Source organism: Musa acuminata, chromosome BXJ1-3 (assembly GCF_036884655.1).
Source record: "Musa acuminata AAA Group cultivar baxijiao chromosome BXJ1-3, Cavendish_Baxijiao_AAA, whole genome shotgun sequence".
NCBI lineage: Eukaryota > Viridiplantae > Streptophyta > Magnoliopsida > Zingiberales > Musaceae > Musa > Musa acuminata.
In genome coordinates this window covers 40,690,649-40,711,594 of record NC_088329.1, presented here as the reverse complement: position 1 = coordinate 40,711,594, position 20,946 = coordinate 40,690,649, and the positions used below count along the sequence as shown (strand labels likewise).

Sequence of the window (20,946 nt, the reverse complement as noted above, 5' to 3'; positions counted from 1 at the left end):
CGGTGCCACAAATGTTTGCTTTGAGATTTGCAAGCTTCCAATCCAACGGCTACAAATGTCGCGTTGCACCATGACTTGGCGATGCGTCGTACTCTACACGTCAGCGAGCGAACCGTCGTTTCAATCGCTCCGATGAACAATGGGGAAATCTAGGCCCTCCACGTTAGCAATCCTGGGGAACCTCATTCCAGCCAGTCATGTCAAAGATCTCCTCCAAAGAACCCTACCGTTCGCAGCTCTATATATACCCAAGCCCTCACGAAGCGATCGCACCAGCGCTTTCGCACGCCTCGCCATTGATCTCGTTCGCCGTCTTTGTCCTCGTTAGGGTTTTCTAATCGATCCGAGAACTACCAGAGATGAGCTCCGCAGCGCCAGCGAAGGGTGGCCGAGGCAAGGCCAAGTCGTCGAAGTCCGTATCCCGATCGCAGAAGGCTGGCCTCCAGTTCCCTGTTGGCCGCATCGCCCGGTTCCTCAAGGCCGGCAAGTACGCCGAACGCGTCGGTGCCGGCGCCCCCGTCTACCTCGCCGCCGTCCTCGAGTACCTTGCCGCTGAGGTTGGTGATCCGGTCCCCTTTGCTATAAATGTTGTGATTTTGTCTTGTCCCTTGATATGATTTGGATTTGGCTTGTTTTAGGTTTTGGAGTTGGCTGGGAATGCGGCGAGGGATAATAAGAAGAATAGGATCGTCCCGAGGCACATACAGCTTGCTGTGAGGAATGACGAGGAGTTGAGCAAGCTTTTGGGGGCTGTCACGATTGCTAGTGGTGGTGTCTTGCCCAATATCCATCAGACCCTACTGCCCAGTAAGGCGGGGAAAGGGAAGGGAGATATTGGATCTGCGTCACAAGAGTTTTAGTTTTGTGAAGACAATATTGTGGTGTGATGGGAATATGATTTGTGGAGTGTGCTTGATGATGTAGCACCTTTTGGTATTTTGTTCAATACACTCATCGTAGTATGAGAGGGTAATTCCAAATTATTTCTTTTATATGGGATCTATTTTCCCTTGTCTTCGATCTTATGTGCCATTTAGGTCCAAAGTATCACTTTCTGTCTCCATTCAATTGAATCGTACTGGTTGACTGAATCAGTGATTCTTGTGATTACTAATTGATAAAGCCTATTTGAAGCATAAGTAAGCTCTGGTTGCTTTGTTATCATTTCAGCTGTGTGATTTCTACTTTTCGCATTAATCATTTTTTGGTGGACCAGATTTGTAATTCTTGTTTAGAGTCGCTTTCAGGGTAGATATCCGTTTGGTACACTTATTTGTATCTTAGGAATATTTGTGGTGTAGAATCATGCATCTGTTTCCTCCATTGTTCTTGCCTTTTAAATTGCCTCATCCACCTTCAAAGCTATCCCAGCACTAAGGGATATGAGTATGACATTCTGTTATCATGGCCCTCTTCCTCTCAAATTAAGATTGTTAACTGTCAGAGCTGTAAATTCTCCTGAGCCAGCTGTAGATTCTATTGATTCTGGAAGCTTGCGGTTGCAGCTTTTAGAACGAGTTGATGAGGAGCTAAAGAAGGGAAATGAGAGGGGAGCTCTATCTCTTATCAATGAGACACATGGGAAGCCTGGGGGCCTTCGGTGCTTTGGAACAGCAAGACAGGTTATTTGTCTTGATATTAGTGTTCTGCAATCTGTTTCTATGTTGTGTGGATTCCTGTTGAATGTTCTTTTCTTTTGATTTATCAGTTTTCTTCCAATGAGCACTCAACTGGACGATGTGAAAGAGGGTTTCCACTTTTTCTTGATTTATAAGTGATTCTTTAGTTAATGTTCAATGAAATAGTAACCAAGAGGAAGCATGTGAGAGATCTTCATGATTTTAGCTGCTATCAGCTATTTACGATGATGAAGGTGATTAGAAAGTTATCAGTAGTTTACATTTCAGCTAAAACGAAATGAGAGTGATGCATTAGATGGAACACCTAAGATTATTTTTTTATGTTGGTCCTCATTCTGTGTTGCAGCTTATGTTCATTGGCCAAATTATCTTCGATTTTGAATTGGCAACTATATGCATAATATATAAGCATCTAATTTTGTGAGATAATCTATCAATGAGGTTATGTAGTTGAAGTTATTTGTTGATTGCTGAGTTTTTTCTCACTTCGATTGATTGAAATTATTTTGATGTATGGTTAGATTGTTTTTGGTGGCAGACCAATGAAAGCTAAGCCATATATAATCTGTTGGATTATATACTTTTGCAACCAGAGGTTTTGGGCAAATAGTAAGCTAAGCCAAACTGGAATTTGATGGGGTGAATATTGAAATTGTGTAGTCTCATATCAATCTGTTGCATCCATTGCATTATATAATTTCACAGCCAAAGGTTTTGGGCAAATAGTAACTCGTGGCTCTGTAGATGTGGGAATTGCTCTTGAAACCACTTCATTGTCATACCTAATGCTCGTGCAATTAAAGAGATTGGATACCACAAATTGCTTTGGGACAGTTGCAAAAAGCTCTTGCTGACATGGGATGCTTGATGCTCTGATTGTCAACTTGCATTTCATCTATTATAATATGGTGCTATTTTTTTTTTATGAATGAGAGCATAAAGCTTAATGTTACATCCATTATTTGTGTTTATATGTATATAAAATACCTTCGGCGTGACTGTTGCAAATAGGATGAAAATTAGAGTTTGGTCTTTTTTTGATGCATTGCAGCGCCCACCCAGTTTGGACTGGATCTGTCAGTTCTGATTTGCAGGAAACTGGTTGAATCATATCACCCAAGTGGTGATATGATTTCTAGCCTGCAAACTACATTTAACTATTTGTTCATGATGAGCTTGACTGTTTTGGGAAAAGCATGAAATCAGGTGGCCTCACATCACTGATGTGAGGGACTTGTTGGAAGAGAGGGTTGAATAAGGATGACTAGACAGACCACACAGAAGATGTGCTGATATGCTCTTATCAGAGTTAAATCAGAACACTTGCTGTTTTAAAGAATTATGAAAAAATCACTCAAATTTTTAATCTTTTGAATTGTTTTTGTAAGATCGTATATATATATATATATGATGTTTATATGCTATTGCTGGAAGAGCTTGGAGTTATGTTGGAGGTTAAGTGCTGGGCATGGCCAGGTATATTTTGTGTGGCAATAAATTATAGGACTCATCAGGTAAACCAAGGCAAGAGAAGTTTATGTTCTTTTGATACTTAAATAAAAATCCTTTTTAGTTAAATCCAAATGGTTCTCTTTATCTGTAAGCATTTATGTGGCTTGTTTCCCCTTTGGGTAAAATTAATGAGATGTTTACAAGATTAGCTTGTTCCAAATCTTAATAACTCGTACCAGTTTTTTGTTGACTGTGTGGAATTTGTGATGTAGGTGCCACAAAGACTCTACAGCTTGGATGAACTGAAGCTTAATGGAATTGACACTTCTTCCTTTTTATCACCAATTGATGTAACACTGGGCTCGATAGAGAGAAATCTTCAGCTTGCTGCAGTTTTAGGAGGTGTTTCTGCACGGTTTGCTCTTGGGTTTTCTCCAGCACAGATATTGTATTTTTCACTCGGTTTACTGTTCCTTTGGTCATTAGATTTGGTGAGTTAACCAGTATTATTACTTATGTGGGCAGTAATACTTCTTTTTAATGACATTGCAAGATTGATAATCATGATATTTTACTGATGTTGAACCTTGCTAAAGCTTCTTTTGCTATGGGATATACTGATTATATTCATGCATATGCAATATGTGTTTTGTGTTACATAACTCTTTGGAATATTGACAAATGTTTTAACAGTTGCAACAGCAATAGTCTGTCCAAAATGGAGGTGAAAGATCTTCTTAGATTGCTTTTCTGAGTGCTAGCTACTTACCAAGTTCCTTTGTTACTCATCGCAGTTCATTTGAGCACTTGAACTCTATTTGCAGTTCAATTTTTTGTTTGTTCTTGAAAGCATTTTCGACTTCTGTAGGATGAAAAATGTTGATAGATTATCGGATGGAAACTTGGCTGCAGTCTGAGCTTTGTCTGCATGGCAATCAAAACCTTGATGTAGGCCATAATAACTGCAAAATAGTATCTTGATTTGCAGGCATTTATCAGTCTAGCTGGTGGATCGGTGGATCTTAGTTTGGCACCATGGCTGACAATGTCATGTTGGATTAACATGTTGATCCTGCTAATATGGTACACTAGTTCACATATATGCACTTGGCATGCACTTGTATGTGTATTTGTAAATATGCATGTACCCAAGCTTATTTTTGCATATTTTCTTTTCTATATTGTTAATCTATCTATTTGTATATGCATGTATTTATTCAGTGTCTATATTCTTCATAGGTGCTAGTTGCCATTGATAATAGAGAATTATTCCTAAACATACATGCAGAGACTAAAGTCATCTCTTCTTAAAAGAATGATTCTCGTAGCTTTGGAGAGATTGCTGTGGGTCTATTGTTCTCAGCAAAACAGAGTTATCCAAATCATCTCTTCTTTTTTTCGTCATTGTAGATCTATTTCAACGGAGGAGTCAGGAATTTGGTGCTTGATACCATTGGGCACAAAGTAAGTCAGAAATATCACCACAGAGTTATTCAGGTAAAGTTTTACCATACTATTAAAGATATCAGATTTAATTGTTCTGGAGTGTTATCGAAGATATGGTCCTAACTCTTTGAAGATGGATATATGTGATACAGCATGAAGCTGGTCATTTCTTAATAGCCTATTTGCTTGGTGTGCTTCCCAAGGGTTATACATTATCAAGCTTAGAAGCGTTAATTAAGGAAAGATCGCTCAATGTGCAAGCTGGCACTGCTTTTGTGGATTTTGAGTTTATTGAAGAAGTATGACATTCTTTTCCTGTTTCTTTCTTAGTTTGTCTTCATTGTTATTACCTTGCTTTACATGGAAGCGCCATGCTGGCTCGTGCATTACAAACTTGATGTATTGCCCTTGTCTCTAGTTTTGTTCTTTTGAACTTGGTATCTCACAGTTCAGTGCTAAGTTGTCTCCACAAATGTGCACCAAGGAAAGATGCTTTTGCCATCTTTGGTTGAATGTTCTTAGCTTGTTAAAATTAGCTAAGCATGGATGTGGGTCATGGACACCACTTGACCCATTATAGATATGCTGGCACAGCAAATCTATAAAAAAAGACAATGTAGCTAGCTGAACATGATAGTAAATTGAATAGTTATAGAATAATTTATTATATTAATCCACATGAAGATGTACTTTGTACAATTTGTATGTAATTCATGAGAAGCATAACAATCATTTATCTTAAATGATGGCCATTTACTAAAATGCTAGAAACATGTCCAGCAGCCTTATGTATATGGCATGCATGTTCTACATATAAACCATGTAGATCCATGTGTGTGTGTTGTATATGATTGTGTATCATGCATGTCATAAATACTGAGTCTTGACAAGAACCTGACATGAACATTGCCAAGTATTACCTGGCAATGTTTCTCTTTGCATCATTACCCAGAAGCAAATATGCAACTTTTACTACATTGGTATTTGTTAATGGTCATATTGATGCCGAGTAAACAATATTTGGCATGTGCTGTTGGCCTCATCCCTGATGCCTGATGTCTAGTTTTTTCAAAGAAATTCTTTCAATGCAATATGTTCTATATCTGATAGAACAGAATTCCATGGTAAAATAGTGTGATGCTGCAGAGTGGCTTTTATAAACCAATTCAAGGTTCATGCAAAAACTTAACATGAATACCAACATCCGACCACTAGCATGCTTCTTTGTCATCGAAACTAAGTTGTTTGGGTCCTCAATTTTGCAACAAAATGCTATAGCTGCAGTCCAACACGTACACCCTGATTGGATGTAAGAGAACACAGTGTTTAGACTATGATCTTTACAACCACCGTGTTCACCTCTTAATGTGGTCCAGTGCTCTTTCCAAACAAGAATGGTCATACCAATTGGCATTTGCACCAGAAAAGCTTCTGCATGAGTATGCCAACATCCTAGAATTGCTGACATATAGTTGGGACAAATTTTGGTCTATATATGGGCTGTTACATGGTTGTGAATATGTTCTGGGCACAATGCAGAATTGTACCATGCCAGAGAGGTGTGTATGTGAAATTACCTTACCACAGTATCCAATCGATTATGATTTAGAAATATATAGTGTTATCACCTAATGATTTGTCAAAAATGTGGTTTCTCTGACTAGCCATTTAACAATGTGGTTGTGGGGAATGCTACTAGATGAGTCTTTAGATATGTTTATGGTTTCTACTGTTGTTTCAATTTCTTGCTTCCAACGTATTTACCCTGACTGTATTATTCTTTATGCAGATAAATACTGGAAAGGTATCAGCGAAGGTGAGACTTCAAAATTCTTTCCTTGAAACATCAGTCTTATTTTCCACTGAAACATTTTGATTTGTTGGATGCATATAGTTACTCTCTGATCATTCCTATCCCTTTTTCCCAATTTTTTTCTTTTGTAGGTCTGCACTCCTTTTCGAAACATTAGTTTCATTTTGAAAATTTCAATTCTATCACGGTAAATTTATCAGTGCCTTTTCTTTTGGGTTTGGAATTTTTTAAGCAGATGCTGAACAGGTTTTCATGCATAGCGCTGGCAGGAGTAGCTACAGAGTACCTCCTATTTGGGTATTCTGAAGGAGGTCTTGCTGATATCGATAAGGCCAGTCTCAAGTTCCTAACATTCTCTTTATATGCACAAATTAAGAGTTCTTTTCTTTCTCCTGACTGTTTCTTCCAATGTCTAAAAATAGTTGGATACATTACTCAAGAGCTTGGGTTTCACACAGAAGAAAGCAGATTCTCAGGTAAGATGGGCTGTGCTGAACACAATTTTACTGCTGCGCCGCCATGAAAAAGCTAGATCACAGCTAGCTGAGGCAATGTCTTTAGGGAAATCAGTTGGCTCTTGTATTGATGTAATCGAAAATTCCATTGAAGCTGCAGATGTTTGATCCAAAAATGCATACAACATACTCCTGTCACTGTATCCCCAAGGATATTAATCCCACCTGTGTAAATGTACACACAAATACATGTAGAACTAATTTACATACACATGCAATATATGATGTATATTGAAAACTCCTCTTTCCAAGTTAATTTTGTTGTGAATTAACTATTCTCTCTGCTCATCATCATTTCAGTTGATTGCATTTATGTATGTTTTGTGATTGGCAATGCTGCATGATATCTTGATGGACAATGCTACATCATCACGAGGTGGCCCAGAATGAAACAAGGTAAGATCTCACCCGTCTTCTTGATGGACTTGACTACTCAGAATTGATCTCAACTGTACTTGGCGTTCTATTTCAGGATAAGTTCAAAGTCTGGTTTTGGTGGTTTGGATTGTGCAGGGCAAGTGCTTGACATGTTGCTTAGCTGGGTGGCTTATCCGTACACCGCAGCATGCAGAGCGGAGTCCACGGCATGTTGAGCTCGCAGACGGCTTCGCTGCCCGCCGACTGCGACCAAACATCGAACAGGTTGTCGTCTCTTTTGATGGTCTCGTTGACCACCCTTACTTATCCTTCTTCAGCCTTAATCTCTTCCAAAAATATTATAAAAACATGAGGGCTCAAATAATTGATAAAGAATATTTTGGGTATTTTAAATTTTTATTTTTTAGAAAAAACCAATAACTATAATGGTTTACTTCTATTTCACGAGAATGACGTATCTGAAATTTACAGCGATAAATATGTTCCTTTCAGACTTCGGAAAGAAAGATACCTAAGCATCTTTTCTAAGATGTGACCTGTCAAAATAGTTATGTCGTCAAATAAATTATCCACTAATTATTATACATAGTTTTGGTTGATTAAAATGCTTAGATTTTATAATATATATATATATATATATATATATATATATATATATATATATATATATATATATATATCTGAGAGCAAAGGTACCGGACGGTGAGCTGATCCATTGGCCCAAGAAAACACTTATTTAAACACCACACGTTGCATCGCGGTGGACCAAAATTCGCGAGTCGTACTGCCAAACACATCCAAGCGTTGGAATTCATCGTATCCTTCACCAATCCCTCTTCCCTCTATCTTCCTTCTTGTCTCTCCTCCACACCCCTCCTACTCACTCCCCTCTAATGGCGCCCACATCTCAGGCATCTTCTTCTTGCCCTTCATCAGAATCTATCAAAATTCTCTCTTGCTATCTTTCTCATTGAATTCCCTCTTTGTTCCTGTAGGGTTCCGCCGTCTCCGATAACAAGAACAATGCTGCGTGCATGCCGAATAAGCCGGCGCCGACGGCAAATGGAGCGACGGTGAAGTGCAATCCCTGTTTGTCGGAGAACAAGACGTCCATCAGGGGAGTGGTGGCGCAGCTGCTGGCGATGGTTAATCCGGAGAAGCCGCTGATATCCCTCGGCGTCGGGGACGCCTCCTCGTTCCCGTGCTTCCGGAAGGGGAAGGACTTTTCAGACTCCCTCCTCGCCGCTGTTTCCTCCTCCATGTTCGACTGCTATCCCCCCTCCTACGGCTTCCCCTTTGCCCGCAGGTTCGCATGTTCCGTTTCCTAATAATTAACTTGTCTTCTCCGTAGTTGCTGCGTAAGTTTGAGCCCATTCGTTATCGTGAATTTGAAAGTAATCCACCGAAAAGCTCCAAGAAACCACGCAAAAGCAAACGGTCCTGCACACTAGTTTTGGTGAGCAAGGTTAGGCATCCGTTTACTTCTTGAACCCAATTCTACAAACAGATGGAGTGCATCAGCCTAGTTTGACGAGAAGCGTAGGCCTGTGTGTAGAACCCTCCTGCTTGGTTCTTATCACCAGTCATCTGATGATGGAGCAAGGAGTTGGATCTTAGCCAGTGTCCCAAACTCTTCGCAATCTTTTGTCGTCGACCTGCGTGTTCCAGCCGTCTCTCATACGTTACTGCTACTATAGTCTTATATGTCATTGAATCTAGTGTGTGGTCGAAACGCTGTGGAGAAGACGACGTGCCGAGTACAAACACAAACAGAAGTCATCGAGTTGAGGCCGTCATCGCTCCTCGGAGGACACCATCACGAGGAGTTCAACACGCCACGTATCTTCAGGAGACGAATCCATTTCTTCCCCTCCGTCCCATAGTAATAATAATAATTATTATTATTATTATTATTATTATTAGTGTTAAATATTATTTTTAGAGATGCATATTTATTAGTTTTCCAGCAATAATAATATATATTATTTGCGTTCTATCATTTATTAGAGATTTCCAGCAGCGAAATGAGATCTTTCATGCAACTGCTGAGTTCACGTAAGATGTAGCAGTGGAGTGATCATGGCATCTTTCCCTCTTCTTCTTCTTGGAAACGATAAGCAGGGCGGTGGCGGAATTCCTGTCGAAGGGAGTGAAGCATGGCATCCGGGAGGACAGCGTGTACCTGACGGTGGGAGGGACGCAGGCCATCCAGGTCTGCTTGACGGTGCTGGCGAGCCCCGGCAGCAACCTGCTCCTCCCTCGGCCGGGCTTCCCCCCTTACGAGACCGCCTGCGAGCTCGCCGGCGTCGAGGCCCGGTACTACGACCTGAAGCCCCGGCGTGGCTGGGAGATGGACCTGTCCCAACTCCGCTCCCTGGCCGATGCCAACACCGCCGGGCTGGTCATCATCAACCCCAACAACCCCTGCGGCGCCGTCTACTCCTCCACCCATCTCCAACAGGTGCTCCTGCGATCCATGCTTCCCCTTCCATCCTGCTGCAACTCTCACCTATTCATCGCGAGTGCTCCTCTTGGCAGATCGCCGAGACCGCCAGAGACCTAAACATCCCTATCATCGCCGACGAGATCTACGGGCACATGGTCTTCGGTGGAAGCAGATTCATCCCGATGGCCTCCTTCGCTCACCTGACTCCCGTCATCACCATCGGAGCCTTGTCGAAGCGTTGGATGCTCCCCGGTTGGCGTCTCGGATGGCTCGCCATTTGTGACCCTCATGGGCTTATAAAGCAGGTAAGGGATTCTAACGCCGGCATCTCAGGACCAGCCATGATCACATATTGACTTCGCTCGGCTTCCATCGTGACAGGTGAAGGTGGCGACGGAGATGCTCATGAACGTTACTTCGGGACCTGCATCTGTGATTCAGGTACCAAATTATCTCCTATCAACGATGTCTTCACATATTGAAGCATGAACGATGAATCCATCTCTCGAACAGGCAGCAGTTCCTGGAATTCTCTCTGATTCCCATGAAGAGTTCCACAGGAATGTCCTCACGGTGCTGGAATCCTCACTGGATGCCCTTTATGCCAGGATTGGTCAGATCGAAGTCCTCCAGTGCCACTCTCGACCTCAGGGTTCAATGTTCATGATGGTTGGTTCTTGTTCATCTCCTGCTTCTGCCTGTGCAATGAACAGGTCCAACCATGACTGTTCCATTTGGTTGCAGGTGGAGATCAACACAACACTAATGTTTGGCATTGAGAACGATATGGATTTTGCAAAGGAGCTGATCAGAGAAGAATCTGTGCTCGTGCTGCCAGGTAACCTTCCATTTTGGTGTACATCAAGACAGCAAATTTATATCTTACAGTGTTGTGGTCAAACTTGATTCTCAATCCGATGTGATATGCTTCTGATTCTGAGTATCTTTTTCATCATAATTTATGCAGATGTGACATACTTTCTTAGTGACTAGAATCAAGAACTAATTGGTACAGAATATTTATCATATTATCTAGAATTTAGAATGCACAATGTTCTAAATGGAGCTCAACCCAAAATATGTTAATGTCAGACGGAAGCTTCCCTTATCTCTTCTTGTTTGTTGTTCGCTGCTGCACAAGTCGAAGCTTCAGTTCCTCTTGTTCTTCTACTGACCGTGTGACTGATCTCTGCCAGGCTCTGTCATTGGATTGAAGAACTGGATCAGGATCTTCTTTGGAATTCCTGCAGATGTACTGAGGGAGGCTTGTGACAGGATCGAGTCTTTCTGCAAGAGGAGACAGATTAAGAGCTCAAGCATTCTGTGACCACATGCTACCAAAATAACATCCACATGATATCTATCCATGTATATGTATCCATGTATATACACATATATAGGGTTGATAGATGCACTGTAATAGTATCAAGCACCAGAAAACCCCACTGCAGTAGCAATTTAAATGTAATAACATTTGTATGTAAATTTTGGAACAGGTGATAATAATGACACTTGCCATAGTAAAATGTTTATTTTAGATGATATATGTAGTATATATAGTGTTCTTTGCACTATACGCATGTGCTCGAATTCATAAGTATTCTATGCGTAGAGGAATACATAGAATTGAACATGGAAAAAAAACATAAAGTCAGACCATAGTAAAATAAAGAATATAAAGATTTTGTTAAAACTATCTGATTATTTTTTAAAAAATAATTATAGATTTTTTAAATAAATGAACTACTTTTATGAAATTTCTATGGCCTATTATTTTTTAGAAAATTTCCAAAAAGCCCATGAATTGGATATTTACAAATAGGTAAATCCCATCCACCTCACTCATGAATTCTATCTCTAACATTATGTGCACATTACGACGATTGTTATCCTGATACCATATTCATCGTATCTAAGATCCAAAACACACTGTACCGCAACGTGTCATCTGCTGCTTCCAACGTGTCGCCCACGTATGACGACGTCCACGTGCGTTGTAGCTCTCACACTCACGATCTTCGGCCAGGACGAATTCAATCTACGCAACGGACGGCTGTGATCATCGTTCCCTTGCGGCATCATCTCCTCGTGTCGTCAGTCGTGGGCGAATGGAATATGTCAGGCCACGAATACTTTATTCGGAGCCGCACGTCATCGATGACGCACCCAATCCAAAAGATACCAAATTATTTCCCCCGTTTGTACGACGAAGCAGTTGGAGCAGTTGGTGTAACAGTGGGTTGAGACGGTGTAAAGCTGCGTTATAAATGATATATAACGGGATGCTCTCAGGACTGTTATGTTAACCGAATATATTTAAGTGAGCCCTTTTCACTCTCCTCGTCTCAGACGACGGGCGGGCGAGTCGTATACCGCTGCGCGCACTCTCCCTTTCTCTGTGCTTCCTCCGTCGACCTCTTTCTCTTCTAGGGTTAGGGTTTGCTATATATGGAGGCCCCGGAGCTTCTTGACTTCGCCGTCGACGACGAGGAAGACGGTACCCTCTTCCCCGCCTGGGAGTTCGGGGCGTCTGACCTCCCGACGCCTTGTCCGCTGCCTGCTACCGTTCCTCCGCCCATCCTTCCGTCGCCTCGGGCTGCGGCCGGAGAGGGGTCAGAGCCGGTTGGGAAGCGAGACCCGAGGCTCTTGTGCTCGAATTTCTTGGAGGGACGGGTCCCTTGCTCGTGTCCGGCGGCGGACGAGGTGGAGCCGGCGGAGTGGGGGGACAAGCCGATGGCGGGCGCCGTTGGAGGCGACCGGAAGCGGGCGAGGAAGGCGCGAGCGACGCCGGTGGCCGCTTTGCGGTGTCAGGTCCCTGGGTGCGAGGCCGATATCGGGGAGCTCAAGGGTTACCATCGGCGGCACCGTGTCTGTCTCCGGTGTGCTTGCGCTCCGTGCGTGGTTCTTGATGGTCAGAGCAAGCGGTACTGTCAGCAATGTGGCAAGTAGGTTCGCGGTCGAATCTCGTTGTTGGTCGTTTCCTTCCTCCTGCTATCTTTTTGCTCCGAGTTCTTGACCGTGCGGTAATGTGCATGTGGTACCGGTTAACAAGTGTTGTAGCCTTTACAGGTTTCACATGCTGTCAGATTTCGATGAGGGTAAACGTAGCTGTAGAAGAAAATTAGAGCGTCACAATAAAATAAGGCGGAGAAGACACACTGATGGTGTATCCATGATGGGAAAAGAGAAGGATCCTCATGGAAGCCTGCAAATGAACGTTTCTTGCGTTGATAAATCTATGACAGGTATGAACTGGTGGAATTTGAATTTATTCTTTATTCATATTGTATCTAGATAGCAAAAATAGCAAACTCTTAGTTGCATGTAGAATATTAACCAATTTATGTTAGCGACTGCTTAATATCAATATATTTGTTTGGTTTGATAAAGAACTTGTTCATTCATTTATGATGGATAAATTTTATTTATTTTAATTAAAATAATTTCTCTTGATATTGGATAATTGAAGATCATCCCATGGCTGTATAACTAAATATACTAGTTAGGTCTAGTTCTTATAACTTGCTTGATACCCTTACCAAATTGGTAAGGGACACCTTGCTCATCCTTTTTTTTTTTTTTGCTTGCTTATTGTTGTCCAGAGATGTTGTTTGGAGTTGCATGCCACACAGAAGAAAAAGTCATAAACAACAAACTAATGGAGAGGAAAGTTCTACATGAATCGGATGATGGGTGTGATACTAAATTTAATTTGCTTAGTGGTTTTACAACTATTCGTGGAAACAGTTTTTTGTCCTTTGCTGCATCCAGTGAACCTCAGAATGAAGAGAAGGATGATAACCCCAAGTCCCCTATTTCCTTTACCCTCTGCAACAGTAAGAGCACTTATTCATCTACGGTAGGTTCATGATCTTTATCATCCTGGGAATTTGGCTGATCTTTAATAGCATAATTTGTTCTAAGAAGCATTATTGATGTTATTATATTTGAATAATGCTTATTACATGTACCATATGAGGTATTACTTGTTTGTAGTGTCCCACAGGTCGTGTATCATTCAAGCTTTATGATTGGAATCCTGCAGAGTTTCCTAGACAACTTCGACACCAAGTATGCATGCAAACTTTTAAATGCATTAAGCCTTTGATATAAGAGGCTAATTGATTGTCATTTGTTCCAAAATACAGATTTTCAAGTGGTTGGAGAGTATGCCTGTTGAGTTGGAAGGTTATATTCGGCCTGGCTGTACTTTCATGACTATATTTATTGCCATGCCAGATTTCATGTGGGAGAAGGTAGATCTTTTTTCCATAAAAGAGTACTATTGATCCTTTATTCATGAATAATAGGTTGTACTTTTTCTTTCTTTTTTTTGTTTAATTTTTCTGAGTGGTTCTTTGGGCTTTTCCGGATGTCATCTTTATTATATACATGAAATTCACAAGAACATTAAGTTCTAGACCATTGACTTAGTTTTGGGTAGTTGGAGTCCATCCTGATACCAATCTTACTGTCAGCACGTTTTGGCTGTTATCTTGTAGTAATTGGGTACAGATGTATAAGATGAGTTTAGGGGATATTATAGCTTAGAGGAGGTCATAGTTGCTTGAATACCCTAATTAAGTGATAGAATTACTCTGCACATCTAACAAAGTGGAAATTCTGTTAGAAGCTAATATTTTGCTTTGGTGGTTAGAAAAGAGTATAAATGATGCAAACATAAGTTGTAAGAAAGGCCTTACTCCAATCACAGCCTTCTCACCAAGCTCGTCACCGCAGCCCAATGATGTAGCTTCCTATAATCGTTATTTGATGAAGGATTACTCCACAAAGTAATCAACAGCTGGAACTTACTTTAACTGAACTTCTAGATGTTCTGATACTAATGTCTGGTAAACATTTATTGTTATGAAAGAACCATAGTGGCAGGAAATTGAAAATAAATTGTCCTCTTTTTGTCTCATCTTAACATGGGATGGTCCTTCCTTTAATCTATCCTTGCTTTACACAGTTATCACAGGACGTGGCTGGCTGTATTGAAAACTTGATTTATGCACCTGAAAGCTTGCTTGTCAGAAGAGGCAACATCCATATTTACCTATGTGACACTATTGTTCAAATTTTGAAAGGTATGTCCTAGTTCATTTTCGGTGTGGACAAATAAGGGTGTTTTGTTTGTTCTTTTGACAATATGAAGCTTAGCCTGACTTTAATGACTTCTTCAGATTTTGTTGGCTATCATCTTAACTGCAATTTTATCTGCATGCCTTTGTGTATATGCATGTATGTACACATACACCTTGTGCACATCTATAGATGCTTGCATGTGTACAAAGCAGAAGGGATTTTGACCATGTGTTCTGAATCATATAATTTATTCCCAACGGTGTTGTAAACCAGAGGGTATAATCATATCAGATTAAGCCATATCTGATCACATTGGAGGTCTTGGGCCTTGAAGAGAAGTGTTAATCTTTGAATGGGAGAAATTATAATGCCACAATAGGTCCCATATTGGGTATTGATAGTGGATTGGATTAATATATAGAGCTCGAGGAGTTAAAAGTATCAACTATCTGAGCTTAAGCATCTTGAGTCACATAGTTCGTCTAGTTTACTCAACTTATTTGGTCAATAGGTTCATTTATTTGTGTAAATGATAGATACTGGTATTTAAACAGGCAGTTTGAAAGTGTTTTAGATTTTCCTCTATGAATTCAGATCAAAAGCCTTTGATGAGCACCAGGATGGAGGTGCAAGTTCCCAGGCTTCATTATGTTTATCCTACTCTTTTTGAGGCTGGCCGGCCAGTGGAATTTATTGCCTGTGGCACCAATCTGAATCGGGCGAAATTGAGGTAAAATTACTAGTAACCTGTGGCACAATTGTCTGTTTGCAACTTATTTGCTGTGCAACTTATTTGAGGTAAAATTACTAGTATCCTGTGCAACTTATTTGCTGCATGATAAATTTACCTTTGCAATAGCTTGGTGTATGGTTCTGGTTTAAGTTCCAGATAAATGCAATTGTCTGTTTTCTTTGACTTCGATTTTGTATAGAACCTGTGAGTAGCAGTTCAGGCTTCATATGATTTGTACACTATTTGCGATGCTTGTATGTGGTGATGTTTCTGGTTATACCATTGGTTGCACGATCTTGTGAGTCTGAGCAGAGCTGCCAAAAGGCATCGATCTGAAATAGAAAAATGTTTTTGCATAGCTTTCTTAGGATTCAGATACCACTTTTCTTACAAACCTAGATCTTATTGGTGAGGACTTCCCTCCTGAAGCTGAAAGAGTAATTTGCTAATTAAATGGTAGACCAAACTTTGTGTCTACATTTTGTACTCATCTAAGGCTATTTTGTTTTTATAACTTTATTTTCTAATGACTAGGTTGCATTTGATAAGTCTGAATAATTAGTTGAAAATGATTATTGTTGGCTTTCATGTAGGTTCTATGACATTTCCAGCACAAGCTACGGTGATGTGTGGAGATGTTCCTTGTTTGGTAGGATATCTGATGGGGGATTAATATGTAGTTTTTATGTCCTATAACATTGCTCATAGAGGCCTATTAACATGGTCAATTTAAGTAGCATTACAGCTTGAGTTATTCTAAACTTCAGCAGTCTGTAGATTTATTTTTTTTATTGAAATTGCATAAAAAAATAATTTTAATCAGAATTTTAGTGTCTGATTAATATAGGCAAGAGTTTCTACATTTTTTTTGCCAGGTTCCCCATACAAACTATGTTGGTTATTAGTATGAATAAAGGTGCTATCTCTGTTCTTGTGTGTTCTACTTCTTTGAAGTAGAAGCACGGGGTCAATTACATGTAGCAGCATATCCATAACTGTCTTTCCTGTCCCTGTGCATTGGAATGTGTCTGTGAATGTAGCGTATCAGCACTACCTCATAACAGCATAGAATGGCAACTAATACTAGCCTTGCCCAGTCTCTCAAATTATGGGCACGTTGACATGGTATCTTATGGCTTTATAAAGGCATTGCCTACACAGGTACAGGTAATTTCTTTGGCCTTTCTAAAGAAACGCATTGGCTTTATAGAGATAGTTTCTATTGAATATCTTCTCTCTCTTTAGCCTTTAGCATTGACCTGCCTTTTGCCTAAGAACCTCAGAACAGAACTACTTACCTTCTGATCTAGCATACAAGTTTCTGATTGCAAACAAAGCGATGTGTGTTGCATTAATATATAGGATGTTCATAAAAGACAGGTAGCACAGTGAGTGACCAAATTTGAGAAAGTATTTGGGACATGGAAGGCGAGTCATTTTGAAAGGATAATCTCTCTCTGTTTGTGTTTGTGAGAAAGAACATTGAGATTATGAAAAATGAAAAATTAGAGGAGAAGTCTCTCTTCCTGTTGCACTTCAATCACTTTCTGTTCTTTTGATCTAAAATTTAGATACTAAATAACATAACTAATGTATCTTTTGTTGAAATACCGTAGTTTTTATGCTTTTCTGGAGTGATACATGCTTCTAAGCTAGGGTAGCACTTTGATGGTTCTTGTTGTAACAGTAGCAATATTGACTCTCAATTTGTTCATAAACCTTCTTTTTCTACTGAATATGATAAGCCATGACATTGATCGTCCAAACCTCTCATCTACCAAGTTGCAATTCCTATTACAAGAAATCTTCAGAATCCCATGACTGGTTGGGTCTAATATTATTACTTCCATACTCATTGAATTGTATTGCACTAATTTTTAATGTTGTTGGGTCTGTAATTCATATAACTGCTGCTGATTGCATGTTAGGGCTACAAGAATCTAAACAAGATTGATACTTGTGCAGGTTTCTTGTATCTTTTGCAGGAAAGTATCTGGAATTAAGCTCATGTCTTGCCATATCACATCACGTAACTAAACCTTGCAATATCAATGATACGGATCATATTTGTGATGATGAGCATGAGATGTTCCAGATTAATATTCCTCAGACAGATTCTGATGTCTTCGGTCCTGCATTCCTTGAGGTTTGTGTCTTGCAACTTTTGTTTTCTTTGCTCATGGTAAATGCGATTTTTGTTCTGTTGGATGTTTACTTGAAGTGTCTACTGCATGCTTTGGATGCTTTCTTCATATGCTTTAATGTTTGCTCCTGCATAGAACCTGTAATGGAATGCCAGGAACTTTTATTGTCATGACCTGGCCCTCTGGAAAACTGACCCATTTACTTGGGGTGAACATTTTATCGAGTTCTTTAGTGTCAGGAAACTAAGTTATATTAAGATAAATTAGGATGGACTTCAAGCAGTTAGGCAGACATGTTTAGCCTCATCTTTGTTATGTTTGTGCAATTTGTGCAAAGGCCATAAAAACTGTCCATGCAACCTAGATTGTATCAAAGAGCCATATGAAGATTTTCTACTGGCTTAGCAGTGGGTGTGGCCTCCCTAAGCTCCAGGCATATGTGGTTTAGACGAGCTTTTGATTGTGCTTATCCTTAACTGTGCCCACAAAAATGTGTACAGTGTCTTTGTGCTGGAAGTGGTAGCCCAAGCATCTATTTTAGATAATCCTCTCTACATGTTTGTAATGACATGATTATTTTTAAAACAAAGTAAATTTTTGTTTGCTTTGCCTGCGTCCAGTTTATCTAAAATATTAATTCTTTGAACAATAATTTTGATTTGCATGTGAAGTGCTTGACTTAGGTACAGATTCTCTACAGAAAGTTATTGGTACTGCTGATTTTCTCCACCATAAAAGTCGCTCAACTTGTCTCGTGTAGGTGGAAAACGAATTAGGAGTTTCAAACTTCGTCCCTATACTTTTTGGAAGCAAGCTTATATGTTCAGAGTTTGAGAGGATAAGCAGAGCTATTTTTGATAGCTGCTGTTCTGATGGTATCTACAGGACTATGAATATTGATGCCACTTCATATTCTGACAATTCTTTCGTTTCGAAACAAATTGGTATCCCAGCACTACTTTTGGACATTGCATGGGTGCTCCAGGAGCCTGGGTCGGAGAAAAGTGAACAACTGCTGAGTTCAACCAGCATTCATAGGCTAGTCAACCTATTGAAGTTCCTGCTACAAATTAGATCTTTGATTCTTATGGAAGTAGTACTACATTATGTAGATGGGATTAATTCGCTAAGCTTACATGAAGTAAATAACACCTTAGATGGTGATTGGTTGCTTTTTTTGAATTATATAAACCAAGCAAGAGAAGTTCTTTCTCAAAGAACCACACAGCATATGAGATCAGAATCAGGTTCAAGAAACTTGAGCCCCTGCCCTCATTTTTCACGAAGCTCCAGAGAGAATGACACAAAGGATAGTATGCTTTCGGCAAATCAAGTAAGCAGCACAACTTTTCTGGTCTTAGCTTCTTTGCCTGGCAATCTTTAGTAGTTTTTTTAGTTGACATTTCTTGATGTTCATTTGTTAGAATTATCGTTTCAGAGTTTATTCATGTGTTATTTTTTGTTGATGTCTATTTTTTAGCCAAATACTCAGTGATTTTTGCATAAAATAGAGATCTCACACATTGACTAATGAATGGTCTGTAATTAGGATCTCCCATTTGCAAATGATGATACTCTAATCAAGCTAATACAGACTTATTAAGTAGATGTTGCAAATGATGATACAAATCAAGCTAATACAGACTTATCAAGTAGTTGATGTTTTTCTTGGATTACAGAGTCATTTGTAATATAAAAGAGGGAAAATTTATCGATATTGTCTTATAGATGTAAGCAGTTCATCTTCCGCATAAAAGTGTTAGTTATAATATCAAGGTGGGTTCAAGCCGGCTTCTATCAGTTTGTTGGTTTGCTTGATTTTTAGTCAATTCTAGCTTTCTTGCCTGCCTTTTGTTTATTTTCTGCCAAGTCTTCTGAATTGTAAAGATCTTAGGCGTAACGTTGGCTTCTCCATTTCCTTGTACATCCAGCACTGTGCTTTGGAACTGATGTTTTATTAGCTGTTACATTTCCGGCTGAATCCACTAGTCTCCCATTCATGATATGGTATTTCTTTTCTGACAACGGTCGTTGCTGTCGGAAACTTGCCACCACTACGTTCAAATAATAGGCTGATGAAACAACTCAAAAATATATATATATTTTTTTGGATCCCCAGGAGTTTGTGAGAGAAGACGAAGATAGTGTTGAGCTGACACACTCTCCCTCCAATCAAGAGAATCATGAAGCTATTTCGCTGGTGGCAGTGGCGAGAAAGCGTACTTCGATCTGCTGCCAACTGCAAATTGACGACAGATGGAAGAAGGGTTCATGGGGGAGCATGTATGTTGCTCTGGCGGTAGGAGTTGGTGCCTTCATATGCTTTGTAGCTTGCCTTGCCCTTTTCCACTCTCAGAAAGCTGGTGGTTTGCGGTATCCATAAGAAGTCATCTGTTTAACCATTAGCGGGGGTTTGTTGCAGGTATTCATTAGAAGAAGCCGTCTGTTTAACCATCGTTAAACACACTATTTGCTTTGTACTATTGTTAAAGATACATAACTCAGGCTGGGTGTGTTCACAACAAGAAGCCGGCTGTTTAACCATCGTTAGACAGACTTTTTGGCTTTGTACTATTGTTAAAGATATAAAACTGCTATTACGTTGTTTAATCATCGCTTTGTCGAATGGACATTGTGGCCTTAGTCTGCCGATTATTACTACAGCTATTTGGTTTGGGGAATGTGAAAAGCGTTTTTGGAGAGTTAATTAGTTAATAATTTTAGTATTTCGATCTTTATACTTTAGAAACGTATATTCAATCTCTATATTTTAAAAAATTATATTGAGATCCTTATTGTTAATATCTAAGTTTATTTATTTTAATAATTTTAATTTTTTTTAAAAAAATATAAAAATAAATAATAAAAGAATAATTTTAATATTTCAATTGGTGATAACAGATGACGACATAATAGTTGAACACGAGCAATTCTTTCATCACTCTGCATCTACGTCGATGCTCCATCGTCATAGAATCAAAATTTGCCATCGAAGCCATCGTAAAGATCTTCTCGCTTGTCAAAGCAAGACTCAGAGATGTGCGCCTCTCTTGTCAATGTCGACACCATCCCTTCCTTACCGCCTGCATCCTTAACCACCGCCACCACTACTCATTTGCGACCAAGGCCTAGGAAAATACCCTTCTCAACCTCTCCATCTTTGCTTGTGAGGTGCTCATGTGCACCTAAGCATCCTTAACGCCCTTATCATCGCCCTCTGCCTCCTCTCCCTCGTCGTCGCCCAACATGTCGTCGCAACCCTTTACAACCTCCTCTTTGTCGAAGCGTACT

The 20,946-nt window shown here is 40.0% G+C and overlaps 4 protein-coding genes across 7 annotated transcripts; all 4 read left to right on the top strand.

Annotated features, from left to right (window-relative positions):
- The first annotated feature begins 254 nt into the window (after positions 1–254).
- LOC103978983 (histone H2AX) lies at positions 255–992 on the top strand. The gene is made up of 2 exons (XM_009394968.3): positions 255–557; positions 639–992. The coding sequence occupies exons 1-2, from the start codon at positions 360–362 to the stop codon at positions 858–860; spliced, it is 420 nt and encodes a 139-aa protein (XP_009393243.1). The 5' UTR covers positions 255–359; the 3' UTR covers positions 861–992.
- A 263-nt stretch (positions 993–1,255) lies between these two features.
- LOC135630756 (uncharacterized) lies at positions 1,256–7,141 on the top strand. Its single transcript, XM_065137923.1, has 7 exons — positions 1,256–1,622; positions 3,365–3,583; positions 4,503–4,589; positions 4,691–4,837; positions 6,328–6,354; positions 6,587–6,682; positions 6,774–7,141. Exons 1-7 carry the CDS (start codon positions 1,383–1,385, stop codon positions 6,972–6,974), a joined length of 1,017 nt encoding a protein of 338 aa, XP_064993995.1. The 5' UTR covers positions 1,256–1,382; the 3' UTR covers positions 6,975–7,141.
- Positions 7,142–7,996: 855 nt separating this feature from the next.
- On the top strand, positions 7,997–11,227 carry LOC103978985 (nicotianamine aminotransferase 1). Of its 2 annotated transcripts, XM_009394971.3 has the most exons (8): positions 7,998–8,155; positions 8,240–8,550; positions 9,366–9,705; positions 9,783–9,995; positions 10,072–10,131; positions 10,204–10,359; positions 10,435–10,528; positions 10,887–11,227. In XM_009394971.3, the coding sequence occupies exons 1-8, from the start codon at positions 8,138–8,140 to the stop codon at positions 11,015–11,017; spliced, it is 1,323 nt and encodes a 440-aa protein (XP_009393246.2). In that variant the 5' UTR covers positions 7,998–8,137; the 3' UTR covers positions 11,018–11,227. The 2 variants fall into 2 exon arrangements, with proteins under 2 accessions (XP_009393245.2, XP_009393246.2); XM_009394970.3 differs by having other exon boundaries at positions 7,997–8,155; positions 10,204–10,528.
- Positions 11,228–12,026: 799 nt separating this feature from the next.
- On the top strand, positions 12,027–20,283 carry LOC135630725 (squamosa promoter-binding-like protein 9). Of its 3 annotated transcripts, none has more exons than XM_065137889.1 (10): positions 12,027–12,635; positions 12,760–12,935; positions 13,293–13,549; positions 13,687–13,761; positions 13,839–13,946; positions 14,663–14,780; positions 15,373–15,508; positions 17,477–17,657; positions 18,416–18,988; positions 19,775–20,283. In XM_065137889.1, exons 1-10 carry the CDS (start codon positions 12,139–12,141, stop codon positions 20,036–20,038), a joined length of 2,385 nt encoding a protein of 794 aa, XP_064993961.1. In that variant the 5' UTR covers positions 12,027–12,138; the 3' UTR covers positions 20,039–20,283. The 3 variants fall into 3 exon arrangements, with proteins under 3 accessions (XP_064993961.1, XP_064993968.1, XP_064993975.1); XM_065137896.1 differs by lacking the exon at positions 19,775–20,283 and adding an exon at positions 19,587–19,729; XM_065137903.1 differs by lacking the exons at positions 17,477–17,657; positions 18,416–18,988; positions 19,775–20,283 and adding an exon at positions 16,105–17,469.
- The last annotated feature ends 663 nt before the right edge of the window (positions 20,284–20,946 follow it).

Bases quoted from the DNA above. Each gene is read 5' to 3' on its own strand.
- LOC103978985 (XM_009394970.3), top strand. The intron at 10,132-10,203 runs GTACCAAATTAT...TCTCTCGAACAG, and splicing joins GACCTGCATCTGTGATTCAG to GCAGCAGTTCCTGGAATTCT. The intron at 10,529-10,886 runs GTAACCTTCCAT...GATCTCTGCCAG, and splicing joins ATCTGTGCTCGTGCTGCCAG to GCTCTGTCATTGGATTGAAG.
- LOC135630725 (XM_065137889.1), top strand. From the start codon at position 12,139: ATGGAGGCCCCGGAGCTTCTTGACTTCGCCGTCGACGACGAGGAAGAC. The intron at 13,947-14,662 runs GTAGATCTTTTT...TGCTTTACACAG, and splicing joins CAGATTTCATGTGGGAGAAG to TTATCACAGGACGTGGCTGG. The intron at 15,509-17,476 runs GTAAAATTACTA...ATACTTGTGCAG, and splicing joins CTGAATCGGGCGAAATTGAG to GTTTCTTGTATCTTTTGCAG.
- LOC103978983 (XM_009394968.3), top strand. From the start codon at position 360: ATGAGCTCCGCAGCGCCAGCGAAGGGTGGCCGAGGCAAGGCCAAGTCG. The intron at 558-638 runs GTTGGTGATCCG...GGCTTGTTTTAG, and splicing joins TCGAGTACCTTGCCGCTGAG to GTTTTGGAGTTGGCTGGGAA.
- LOC135630756 (XM_065137923.1), top strand. From the start codon at position 1,383: ATGAGTATGACATTCTGTTATCATGGCCCTCTTCCTCTCAAATTAAGA. The intron at 3,584-4,502 runs GTGAGTTAACCA...TCGTCATTGTAG, and splicing joins TCCTTTGGTCATTAGATTTG to ATCTATTTCAACGGAGGAGT. The intron at 6,355-6,586 runs GTGAGACTTCAA...TTTTTTAAGCAG, and splicing joins CTGGAAAGGTATCAGCGAAG to ATGCTGAACAGGTTTTCATG.